The sequence below is a fragment of the Dreissena polymorpha genome, chromosome 1 (genome assembly GCF_020536995.1).
Source record: "Dreissena polymorpha isolate Duluth1 chromosome 1, UMN_Dpol_1.0, whole genome shotgun sequence".
Taxonomy (NCBI): domain Eukaryota; kingdom Metazoa; phylum Mollusca; class Bivalvia; order Myida; family Dreissenidae; genus Dreissena; species Dreissena polymorpha.
In genome coordinates, this window is record NC_068355.1 from 147,595,382 (window position 1) to 147,609,129 (window position 13,748).

The 13,748-nt window shown below is 34.2% G+C and overlaps 1 protein-coding gene across 3 annotated transcripts in view; it reads left to right on the forward strand.

Moving 5' to 3' along the window:
• The window catches only part of LOC127854976 (syntaxin-like), a 95,165-nt gene extending 82,014 nt beyond the window's left edge, over nt 1-13,151 (forward strand). For 2 of the 3 annotated variants that reach the window (XM_052390188.1, XM_052390186.1), the window contains exons 10-11: nt 278-7,346; nt 7,793-13,151. In XM_052390188.1, coding sequence (XP_052246148.1) covers nt 278-355 — 78 coding nt within the window. In that variant the 3' untranslated portion in view covers nt 356-7,346; nt 7,793-13,151. The remainder of the gene's footprint in view (nt 1-277; nt 7,347-7,792) is intronic. The other variant, XM_052390196.1, reaches the window with a different exon arrangement.
• Nucleotides 13,152-13,748: the final 597 nt, after the last annotated feature.

Sequence of the window (13,748 nt, forward strand, 5' to 3'; positions counted from 1 at the left end):
ACATCTCACTTTATCAGTTAGTTTAGTATTTGTTTAGTGATGGAGTCATTCGGTGTACTTAGTTCCTGTTAATTTTATCAGTGCTTTCAAACTTAACTTAAACTATTTGCATTGACAACAATTATAAGTCAAGATGTGGTATCTGAAAGTCGTAAAAGCTCAGGTCATATCATTGATATCTGTTAGAAATCCACTTTTGTGTTCTGTTGTATATATGTTTATTTATATTTTTACACTGTATGCCTTTAATTTATTTTGTTCTTTTTTCTTTTTTCAGAAACTGATTATGATAATAGTTTGTGTTGTGGTTCTAATTGCTATTTTGGCAATAGTTTTAATATCAACACTTACGTAGTCAGCCATTGGTCAACGCTCCTTCAATGAAGTACCTTGTAACATTCATGCTGCCATGACACCAGTGACCAGTCATGTGACCGTAGTATAGCAGCAAATATTTTATGTGGCAAATGAACAGTAGGCAATAAACTTGTTTGAAGGAATTTCTACAGAACTCATAACATGTAGTTTTGTAAAGTGAAGAATAACAATTATTGTTCCAATCACTAAGATAAATAAGCATTTCATTGAACATTGCTCTAGTTGTATTCAGAATAAGTGACAGTAGCATTGAACATTGCTCTAGTTGTATTCAGAATAAGTGACAGTAGCATTGAACATTGCTCTAGTTGTATTCAGAATAAGTGACAGTAGCATTGAACATTGCTCTAGTTGTATTCAGAATAAGTGACAGTAGCAGGTTATGCATGTGTTTTATTTTATTTCTTACTTATAAACCCTAACTCTTGATAATCAGTTTTAGTTCTGTGAAGCACCTTTTGTATGAAGTGAAATGTTAATGCTTATGTATTGAGTTGATCAGTGTTACAGAGCTCTAATTATTATGCATTACATGTAAAAACCGTGTAATATCTTTAGTGGGCAATACTGACTCATGCTATCAGTATAAATTTTGCTTTTTTGATGAGGAATTAAAAAAGCTTGAACGCAAGAAATTAATGTTTTTAATTCTTTCTCAAATACATGCCAAAGTGGGCTGTAACATTATTGTAGTTTGTTACCATCACATCTAATACAAAACTGTCTCAACTGCTTCATGAGTTTCAGTTTTTGTCTTCGATGCAATCTAGAAGATACATATGCTGTTTCAAAGCAATGCTGTATGTTACACTATTTTGCTTCCATTTATTGCTAAATTCCATTTGGGTATTTTTCCCAGTGACTATGTTACTACTTTTTTGTCAGAAACTATGCAATTGTGATGTTTTTTGTGCAAAAGTGCACCACTATGTCTAACTTAAATTTTAACGATCACAATGATGAGTATTTATTCAGGCTATTTTATTTCCTGTGCTGCATCAAACAGTCTCAATTGCTGGTTATCCATATGTTTCTAAGTTTCTTTCCAAACTTGTTTACATTTGTATGAACAAAGTAATCACTGCTATCTTCATTATTTTAGTAACAAATTTTTAGTACACATTTTAAGGGTCTAAGGTTAATCACATTTTTGAGCATTAACAATCATAGTGTGGGTCATTCAGAGAGTTTTCAAATTCTCACCAAAATGTAATGCTAAGAAAGACTGTGTTTAACACAAATTGTCTTTGAATATTTGTGTCTTGTTTTGTGAAAATTTGGCAAAATTCATGTGCGTAAAGTGTCGTCCCAGATTAGCCTGTGCAGTCCACGCTTTTATTACATTTTTCGTTTAAATGAAGTCTCTTCTTAGCAACAATCTAATTAAGGCGGAAAGTGTCGTCCCTGATTAGCCTGTGCGGACTGCAAAGGCTAATCTGGGACGACACTTAACACACATGAATTATGCCTAGTTTTCTCAGAACACGACTCATTTATAAGATTTGGTATATAACATATTATCTTGACATTTGTCAGAATAGTTTTAGTCACTATAATGTAGTCACTTCCAAAACTAAATTTGAGATGTTCATATATACTTTTTTCTAGCATATATTCAATTACACACTTGTGAAAATACCTAATCCCTTACATAGTGTATGTTGTAGCCAGTGTATAAAACATGTTTCTTTTGTAAGCAATATTGCTAAGCAAAGCACTATGTTCAACTTATCTAAATATTAATGACCATTGTAGCATTTATTAAAGTGCTGAAGGTCAAAAAAGGAAGTGGCAACAAACTACAAACTACATTTTTCTACCACATTAATAATAACTTTTGGTTTAGTGGTTAGTCTATTTGGAAATGCTTTAATAAACATGTAAGGGACCAAATTTCATCAATTTGCATCATCAAACATTTTGAATATGGATAGTTCGTGATTATTCTAGAAAAAGTGCAGACGACACCTCATTTTTTCACTATGTGCAATATAATAATCACTTTATATTTTATTACTATTGTAAAATAGTCATGTATATGTATGTATATAAGCTGTTATTTATATATCAATAAAATGTATGTGCTCATGTTGCAATATTAGTAGTCTTTGTGTTCCACTGTCACATCTGAGAAAAATGTTTTTTGAAATCCTGCTTTGTGCTTAAAAATGTTCTTAATTGTTTACAATTAGGTTCTAAATGTGAAACTATGTACACTGCATTTACTTTGTAAGGTTGTACTGTTATAACCTTATATAATTATGTATTGCCATAACCTAAAAATGTAAGTAATATATGTTTCTAATTAAAATTGAAAAATGAACTGCACGTTTTTGCAATTCTTGATTAATTTTTTCTGGACTATACCATTGATGCTTACAAATGGACATTTTTGCCAAAAACAACAACAACATTTCGCGTACTGAAGATCTCAGTATCAGTATTTTACCAAAGATTTTTACAATCTTTATTTTGAAGTTTTTTTGTGTGTTGTGAAACAATACATGATAAACCTTTTTCAGTCTAACATGTTCATTAAAAATGATGTCAGATAAGGTATTTCTCCATACGTCTTAAAGTAGGTTGTGCTTCATTGTAGCATTCTACAATTACTGGGCATTCAAAGTTATTAGTAGTAGATGATTAGACAAAATGCAGGTTTTAAGTGTAAGGAAGATGCAAAAGTTTGCTCTCAGGCCCATGTGAGAAAGGCATGGTTAAAGCTTGCTCTCAGACTCGTGTGAGAAATGCATGGTTAAAGCTTGCTCACAGGCTCTTGTGAGAAATAAATGGTTAAAGCTTGTTCTCAGGCCCTTGTGAGAAATGCATGGTTAAAACTTGTCCCATGCTCTTGTGAGAAATGCATGGTTAAAGCTTGCTCCCATGCTCTTATGAATGCATGGTTAAAGCTTGCTCACAGGCTCTTGTGAGAAATGCATGGTTAAAGCTTGCTCCCATGCTCTTGTGAGAAATGCATGGTTAAAGCTTGCTCAGGCTCTTGTGAGAAATGCATGGTTAAAGTTTGCTCTCATGCTCGTGTGAGAAATGCATGGTTAAAGCTTGCTCTCAGGCTCTTGTGAGAAATGCATGGTTAAAGTTTGCTCCCATGCTCTTGTGAGAAATGCATTGTTAAAGCTTGCTCACAGGCTCTTGTGAGCTACTTAAGGGGCCAATTTGCTTTTGAGGTTCATTTTTCAACTGTTAAGCTATTTGTTTCCATTTCTCTAGGAGTTATTTCCTTTTAAATGTGACGCAAACTTTTGACCCTTTTGCTGCATCATCATGGCTGTTTTTATTACCGGTATATTGTCTGATCAGACATTTTGATGACAAAACACAACAGAATGCACAATTTGTGTTACAGGCTAAAACTTTATTATATAACCTCATGAAAGGAAAATGTTTAATCAGAAAAGTAACTTAAGAAAATCTTAGGTCAGATGTTTTACTAAGTTACAGGGGTTTATAGTGCAATTTCAGTACTAACAGTGCATTTTGTATTTTTATTGCAAATAAAAAAAATACCTAATGTTATTATTGTTAAAATCTTTGTTTATGATTTTGATCCCCAATGATGTGTGTGGGTGTTTGAAAAAAAAGAGTTTTCTGTTTTAAAATACTATTATGTCTTCTGTGTTATTATTATTTAAGATATTAATGTAATTGTGTATGCATGTTGTTTCCTTTGGTCCATTACATTGAGACTTTTTGGGAAAAATACAATTGTTACCCCCACTTTCTTATTGTATTTCATGTATTGTCTAGTTTTGTATGTGTTTTAAATCAAGTACATTGAATTTTATTTATTGTGTGATTGTTTTTTTAATCCCCTGCCTTTGTCCATCAGCCAGTTTATCAGTCAGTAGGTCAGTCAGTCTATTGGTCTGTCCCAAATACTTTCGTATTTGCACCATTTTTCCTATACTTTAAGATGGATTTTTATGAAACTTGTGCAAAATGTTAAGGGCATTTAAACATTGTGCAGAAGGGTAAGTCAGTCATGCCGGCTCATTGTCAATGTAGATTTTAAAGGGCCAAATTTGAGCCCCCTTTTTTGTTGCAGCTCCATATCTCCCGTACCTTAAAAAGGATTTTCTTCAAATGTGACTCAAATGGTAAGGTCATTGACTCAATTTGAGACCATGTGCAGAAGTCATTTACGCAATTTCAAAAGCATGTCATACCTCCATTTTCGTAACAGCTCCATATCTGCCATATGCTTTGAAGGATTTATATTAACCTTGGCTATGATGTTAAGGTTTTATGATTTTCAGTTGGCATGAGTCTGTCACGCCTGCTCCAGGTCAAGGTTAATTGTTGGAACCCTTTTTTCATGTCCAGTCATCTACAACAAGTAGGTTTGCATGAAACTTGTCTACAATGTTTTTAGTAATGGTAATGATCTGCAGAAGGCATGAGTAAGTCACTCCAACTCATGCTCAAGGTCATACTTAAAAGGTCATAATTTTAGCTTTTGTGTGTCTCTGATCCATATCTATATTACACATTGAAAGATTTGCATCAAACACAGTCACAATATTGAGGTCATTGGGACAATCAGTCATGCTGGCTATAATCCAGGTCACCGCTTGAAGGTCAATATAATATAATTGTGTCTTGGGCTTTCTTGTTGCAATGAGTATTGGTAAATTTGTCATACATGTACTGGTATGTTGCTTCATTTTATTAATTCCATTTTTTTTATTCATCTATATGTTACTATTTTGACCCATTTCCACAATGATATATGTTAGGCAAAGGATATACTGCATGCTTTTTCATAGGTGCCTCTTGCTTTCAGAATTTATGGGGTTGTTTTCGCAATAGAAACAATGTTATAATATTAGCTGTAATGTTTCATTAATAATAGCTTCAAATAAAAAATCTATTACTTGTTAGGCCTGTTAAAGCTTTGCAATAATACCTTCCACATTAAAATGTTTTTCTCAGAATTTATACATGTCAATCTCGGTATCCAATAATTGCCGGTACAGTATTAGAGTAGCCCTTATATGTTAAGGTCATGGTTACTTTTAGATAGAAGTTAGCTGGTCTCTGGGAAAACAAGAGGCTAAACGTGTGTGATGTACTTTCCACTTATATGGATTTTTGGTTTAAAGGAATTCCTCTGGGGGCATATGCCTCTTAAAAACAAAAATCCAGTTTTGGGGGAAAGTGTAGTGCTGGATTCTATTTTGCAGAGTGCACAAGCTAGTCTGGGATACACATATGCATTATGCCCAGTTTTCCCAGAGTATTACTCGAATATATGATTATTTAGACTTACCTTTGGTCATTAACTATACAGTAACCAGACAGTTATAATTGTCTCTTACTTAATGTAGATTCAGCTAGGCTGACTCATACTTAGCATTAACAGAGAGAACACACATCCCTATGTTTCGGTGTCAAGTAACAAATGCTTGACGTTTGATTTATTGTAATAATGGAGCTTACTTACAATAGTATTTTTTTTATCTAATCCATTTGCTGATTCTATATATTTGTATGTATTTATGATGTCAAATTGTTAAATTTTCAAAACTGAAAAAAAAATAATTATAATACAGGTTTCTGAAGAAGTTTACATTGAACTTACAGACAAGACATTTTTTTTTAAATAATTTTTAATGTGAAAAATATTAATTTTAAGACTACTTAATTTTCTTTTCTTTTTTTCAAATTTAACCATTTTCATATGCAAGGCCAGCATTGAAAGACTGCAGATATCCTTTGATGTTTTAGCAAGTGTTGTGATGTGATGATGCTTCATGTTAATGTCCATGATTAAACCTCCATAGGAAATGTTTACTGGTAACTATATTGTTGTAGATTTTGCCTGTTGAAAGCTTTTTCTCTATAGAATTATTTGTTATTCTCTATCCCTCACTAGTTATGTTGTTTGTTTATACCATTGGGGGTAAATAAGAAAATCAAAAGCATTTTGTTTAATACACAATGAATGTCTAATATGTTAAAACAAGTAAACATTTTTGTAAAACATTACACATTTTGTTAAAAATGAAATTTGTAATGTTTGATAAAATGCACATTTGTTTTTAACATATTAGTTCGCTGATTAAAGTATTCGACTAAATGATTGACAGAGACTGTTCTGATTTTGGCTAAAAGAGATTGTATAAATAAAAATCAAAGTTGCAGAAAATATTAGCAATTATTTTGTTTTGTTAATTTATGATATTAGAACTTTTATTCCCACATTCTGGGTTCATTATAACATGAACATTCAAATTCCTTAAAAGAAGTATTTGGTTTTGTTGTTATTCTATTTATTTATTTTTTATAAACAGATTGTAAAATGGGTATATATAGGTATAAAAGTAAACAAAAGTTTAAAGAGGTATATTTATATATAGAAATACTGAATGTATCCATTTCTCAAACTTTCCTGGTTTAATAACTGTTCCATGATCTTCAACTGGTTTTTATAGCTGATTTTATTAGCGAGGCTGTTTTCGGAGAAAACCCGAGCTATTGTCATAGCCAGCTCGTCGTCCTCCGTCCAACGTAGGCGTCGTGCTAAAACCTTAACATTGGCCATAACTTTTTAAACATTGGCCATAACTTTTTAAATATTGAAGATAGCAATTTGATATTTAGCATGCATGTGTATCTCATGGAGCTGCACATTTTGAGTGGTAAAATTTCAAGGTGAACATCATCCTTCAAGGTCTAGGGTCGAAAAAACAAAGTCAAGGGAAGTAATAAGCTTTAAATGGACATAGTTATCTGACCTGCCCATGTATAATTTTTAGCCGGATTTTTTTCGAAAAAATCTCGGCTTATAGATTGATGTTGTCGGGCGGGCGGGCGGGCGGGGTGGCGGCGTGCTCGAAAATGTTAAAGTTCTTATTTCATGGTATAACTTTGGTATGCTTGGACCTAGAGTCTTCAAACTTGACATGAAGGTTGGCCAGGATTAACAGATGACCACTGGTCATTTCAAGGTCATTCATTTGAAGGTCAAGGTCACTGTGACCTTCAATATAAAAAATGTTAAAGTTCTTATAACTTTGGTATGCTTGGACCTAGAGTCTTGAAACTTGACATGAAGGTTGGCCATAACTAGTTAGTAACCACTGGTCATTTCAAGGTCATTCATTTGAAGGTCAAGGTCACTGTGACCTTGAATGTAAAAATGTTAAAGTTCTTATTTCATGGTATAACTTTGGTATGCTTGGACCTAGAGTCTTCAAACTTGACATGAAGGTTGGCCAGGATTAACAGATGACCACTGGTCATTTCAAGGTCATTCATTTGAAGGTGAAGGTCACTGTGACCTTCAATATAAAAATGTTAAAGTTGTTATAACTTTGGTATGCTTGGACCTAGAGTCTTGAAACTTGACATGAAGGTTGGCCAGAACTAGTAAGTAACCACTGGACATTTCAAGGTCATTCATTTGAAGGTCAAGGTCACTGTGACCTTGAATGTAAAAATGTTAAAGTTGTTATAACTTTGGTATGCTTGGACCTAGAGTCTTGAAACTTGACATGAAGGTTGGCCAGAACTAGTAAGTAACCACTGGACATTTCAAGGTCATTCATTTGAAGGTCAAGGTCACTGTGACCTTGAATGTAAAAATGTTAAAGTTCTTATTTCATGTTATAACTTTGGTATGCTTGTACCTAGAGTCTTCAAACTTGAAATAAAGATTGGCCAGTACTAGAAGATGACCACTGGTCATTTCAATGTCATTCATTTGAAGGTCAAGGTCACTGTGACCTTAAATGTTAAAATGTTAAAATTGTTATAACTTTGGTATGCTTGGACATAGAGTCTTCAAACTTGACATGAAGGTTTGCAAGCACACTTAGATGACCACTGGTCATTTCAAGGTCATTCATTCTAAGGTCAAGGTCACTGTGACCTTAAATGTTATTGTTGTTCATGTATATGCATGCATTCAAAACATAACACAAGGTTTGCTCATGCCTTGAAAAGTACTTACATTTCATTTTGACCTTTGAACAATATTTCAGTAATTTAAGTATTGCATTGACAAAAACACGAAAGGTACTTTCCTGTCATTTAAATCAAAAATCCGGCTTCAATGCGGTCATCTCCGACCGCGGAACTCTTGTTTGTTAAATAAATCAAAGCGGTGCAGTAGGCGGCATTGTGTTTCTGACAAACACATTGTGGTAAAAGGTCAAGGTCATCCTTTACGGTCTACGGTAAAAAATACAAATTTAAGGGAAGTAATAAGCTTTAAAAAGGGAGAAAATTATTCAATATTGAACTTAGCCACTTAATATATTTGGCATGCATGTGTATCTCATGGAGTTGCACATTTTGAGTGGTCAATCACAGTCACGGTAGTGGCTTTTAATAATTTGCTACCAAAAATAGAGATTTGTTAGAGACAATTATTTTCAGGGGAAGTAATTTATATAATTATAAATCTCATATTATATATTTCCTTCCTGGCTATGATCTCTTTGATAAACCACAGGCCTTGGTTGTCAGTGATGTCTGACTTGGTCATTTTTTAACTGTCTTCAGACCCCCCCCCCCCCCCCCCCCCCCCCCCCCCACCCCGGTTAGATTGGACAATATCCAGTGGAAGTACCGGTAAGAAACCTTTAAAGAAAAGGATGATGTCTATACCTGCCAAATGCTAAATAGACATTTTATTTCAAAGTGGCGAAGTAGGGGGCATTGTATTTCTGACAAACACATCTCTTGTTGGGTCACTACCTCAAAGGTCAAGATAACTGTTACCTCTAAAAAAAAAAATCTGACAAGCTTTCGCAGTCGAGCGTGGCACCCGCGGCACCTGTTATGCGGTGCTCTTGTTGTATAACAGATTATATTAAATGTTCATGTTTTTAGCTCCACTGGCCAGAGGCCAGCGGGGCTTATGTCATGGTCCTGTGTCCGTCGTGCGTGCGTTAACTTTTTCTTTAAACATCTCCTAAAGTACTGGTCCAATTCTGATGAAATTTCTCAGGAATGTTGCTTGGGCAAACCTCTTTCAAATTTGTTCAAATTATGCCCCTGGGGTCAAATTTGACCCCGCCCTGGGGGTCACAAAATTGAAAATTTGCTTATATAAGGCCTATTTTGTGAAAACTTTCAAAATCCTTTTGTCCATAGCCATTAGGCCTAGGGTTATCAAATTGGGTATGTAGAGACATCTAATAGTCCTCTACCAAATTTCTTCAAATTATGCCCCTGTGGTCAAATTTGACCCTGCCCCGGGGGTCACAAAATTGAACAAATGCTTATATAAAGCCTATTTTGTGCAAACTTTAAAAATCTTCTTTTCCATAACCTTAGGGCCTAGGGCTACCAAATTCTGTATGTAGTGACATCTAACAGTTCTCTACTTAGTTTGTTCAAATTATGCCCCTGGGGTCAAATTTAACTCTGCCCCGGGGGTCACAAAAATGAACATATGCTTAATATATCCGCAGCCCGCGAAATCTCTCGGCATTTTACACTGGTAGATTCTGCCTAAGCATTTTTAAAACGAGCGATATAATTGGCTGTCGTTTCCCAATCTTCCAATTAAAATCAGTTTCATAAAATGTGTTTGGTATTTCATATGCAAATGGGGCTTTTGTGAAGCGAAAATTAAGATTTGAAATGACAGATATCAATCACATTAATGACTGACATCATATAGTTTGATAGGAATAATGAAATGTGTTTGTCAAGGAAAAAGACTTCGTTTTAGATACAAGAAACACATATTTTGTTTAGAAATGTGCACAGTGAATTTGTGTCACGGAAACCAGTGTTTCTGTTTGCAAATTGGGAGTTCAGTCTACTCGCGAAGTAAAACAATTTAGAAGAGGATCTTTCGAACATGGAAATAGACAAACTGATTTGATTTATATGATAGTGGATCAGTGTATAATCAGATTCATATGCATATTCTGCTTTATTAGTCCCCTACCGGTTTCACTGGAGGGGACTTATGATTTGCGCTCTGTCTGTCAGTCAGTCTGTCTGTCTGTGTGTCATACTTTTCTGGATCCTGCGATAACTTTAAAAGTTCTTAATATTTTTTCATGAAACTTGGAACATAAATAGATGTCAATAGGGACATTATGCACATCATTTCATTTCGTTTTTACGTCAAAAATTCTGGTAACTATGGCAACAAATATATATAAAAAATCTGAAAATGGTGGAATTTCTGACAATGGTGGAGCCGGTAGGGGACTGATATTGCTTGACAATAGTCTTGTTATGTTTGTCACGCTGTTCAGTTAACTGAAATAGCATTGAACTTAAGATGTGAAATGCAAGATATTGAAAGGTAAACAAATTATATATTTTAATTTAACTCAGTTTAATACATCATTAACACAAGATGAACAGTCACGTTTGTTTGTTTATATTTACCGTAGGTTTCCACGTATAGCGCGCTCCCGTGTATAGCGCGCAGGCTGTTTTTTTAAATGCAAAAATGGAGAAAAATATATTTAAAGACAACAAAACCACAAAATCGGTCCGAAAATGGCCGCCATTTTACTTTTGCACAATCCAATAATCCGGGGCATTGGAAAGCTTAATTAAGCATTCAAAAATTGCGTTACCCGCAAAAAAGACCTCGTTCGCACCTACCCTTGTCTGCTCTCCGGATTGTCGACAACAATCCCCATCGGAATTCATCAATAAAGAAGTGTAAAAACACAAACAAAGAAATGTCCGCAAGTTTATTCAAACAAATTTATTTTTGACCAAAACTTCTTCTACCGCATTGATATCTATCAGTAGCTACTTCTTGTTGTTTCGACAATGGCCCCTCAGTCTGTACGATTATAGGTTGGTAGTTTTCTGGAGAAAAACATGGCGGCCATTTTGATTATTTACGATTAAACAACATTTTTTTTACCAATTTAGCAGCCAGGAAAGCGCTGTATCAATGTATAGCGCGCACCAGCTTTTTAATTTGAATTTTGGAGGTAAAACACTGCGCGCTATACGTGGAAACCTACGGTAGTTCATTAACCTTGTTTGTATATAACATTTTATAAAAAAATTGTATTGTTTTGTTTGTTTTCACCAAATGGTTAGTATTATTCTTTTATGTTAACATTCTCAAAATTCTTGTTTTATTATAGGCCCTTTTGATCAAAAAAAAAATTGAATGACATCATTTTATGATTTATAAACAGATTGCAAAAAATATTTGTTCAAGATAAACTTAACAACAAATTGTTTCATTGAAATTAGGTGATTTTAATATTCAGCAGCAAAAAAGTAAGGAGAATCCAACTTAAAAAAGATGTATCTATTAAAAGTATATTCTACCAATGCCGTGAACAATCCCCTTGTTTATAACATGACTGCCGCTTAGTCTTTTACAAGCAACCTATCAGAGAATAGGTCAGATACCTTATTTCAATATATGGCAATCCTAGTATTTTTCAAAAACAAACATGATAGGTAACCAATGTCAGATGGAAAAAGTAAAGGAAAGTTAGGTCAAGCTAATTGTTTGTCATGATATCTCTTTGAACCTCACGCCATATGCAAGTAGTGTTGCCATGATCACAACATCTTGATTAATTATAATTCAATTTTTTGTCTCATAAACATTTACTTTGTTTAACAAACAACCTCTACAAAGTTATCATTCCTACTGCCTTTCGGCACCTCATGAACCTGAAAAACGCGTAACTTTATGTTTCCTCAGGCAAATATCTTCTTTGTACAATAAACAATTTCTTCACCATGTTAACAATCCTGCTACACTAGATAAATGTACCTACGTTATAAGCAAAGGACCTGTGCGACAATTCCCGGACTTTTTAGTCTTTTTAGTTAACACCGTAGTAACGTTTTCCATTTATAAAAAATGCTCACCCTTCCAACTTTAAGCGGCCAGTGGGACAAGGGATAGAAAGAGAAAGTCACATGCTTGAGTACATTTCAACCCATGCGCATTGCACGCTTTTTTCGCATAAAAAAACAGTGGAGCGATACAGGGCCACCATGGCCCTCTTGTTGTTTCTGTAGTATTCCTTAATGTGCCCCCAGCATTTACAGATGCTTAAGATGGGCCTGTTTGTTTGTTCTTCCGCGTGTTTGAGGTTAACCAAAAATGATAAGTTTTGTAAAACATGAATAATGCTTCCTACAAAGCTTTGGCATTGAAATGGATGATGTCTTTGACCACTATCAATGCACCCCACATCATCTGACATCATTTTGACCTAGATATTGACTATCTTTTGGATGTGATCAGAAGATCGAAATTCTTGTTTAACCCATAACAACCCCTGAAAGTTTTAACACCAATTAAGCGTCATACAGCGCTTTATATTTGCACTGAGGGTGTCTTAAAACTATCAACACACCTTCTTCACCTGACCTCATTTTTATCTCAACAGTGACTTACATGTACTTATGGAATTATTTATTGAAAAAGTCCACTCATCTCAACCACATTACCTGACCTCATTTTGACCTTGACATTTACCTCTTTATAGACCGAGAATCATTCTATTGGGCCAATTAAGCGATACTTATCAGTAGTCCTCTGGGGGCATTTGCCTTTATTGTACGCAGCATCTTGTTCTAATACTCACATTTTTTTTATACAAGCCATGTATGAATGTGAATTTAGGTTTAAGTTAAAAGCTTCTGCTAACTGAAAAATGTTTGATGTGTTTATCATGCTGTAATTTGTAGTAATTTTGCATTTTAACTTCTATTGAAATCATTTTAGATTATATTGTGATATGATGTGAACAGTTGTAATATTCGTTATATTAAACTTTGATAGTCTGCTATTACTGCATCAGTTGAGTTGTGTTTTAATTCAGTTTCCCATTTACATTTAATCAATATGTGTTTCAGCCCCAAAACAACTAGAAAAACTTGTTTATCAGCACAGAAACAACAACAAACAATCAATTGTGTATAAAGCAGTTAGTAACAACAAGAAAACAGACTATGAATAGTTTGCTCAGATCTAAGTAACAAACAGTTATGAATTGTCTAGAGAACACATGGTAGCTGCATTTTACAATAGAGTGATCCCGGAAAAACACGAGTTTAGAAAAACCCACTAACCATCCCGGTACAAACAACGCTGGTCAGTTATATCAACCAATGATAGCTTAGTTAAAATCATAACGGTTTATACGCAGTGTGATTTTGAAAGGATTATAAATGGGTCAGCTTTATTTGTACCAGCAGATTAGTGGGTTTCTCCAAAAATCGGTTTTTCCGGGATACATATATTCAAAAATCATGAGAATGCAATTGCATGGGGAATGTTCAAACTGCTGAAAGCCTAAGTCAGCGTGACAAAAACAGAAGTAAATAAAATGAGGATTGCTTTAATGTATGTTTAAGTACTGTTTTAATGTGATTTTGAACCCTAT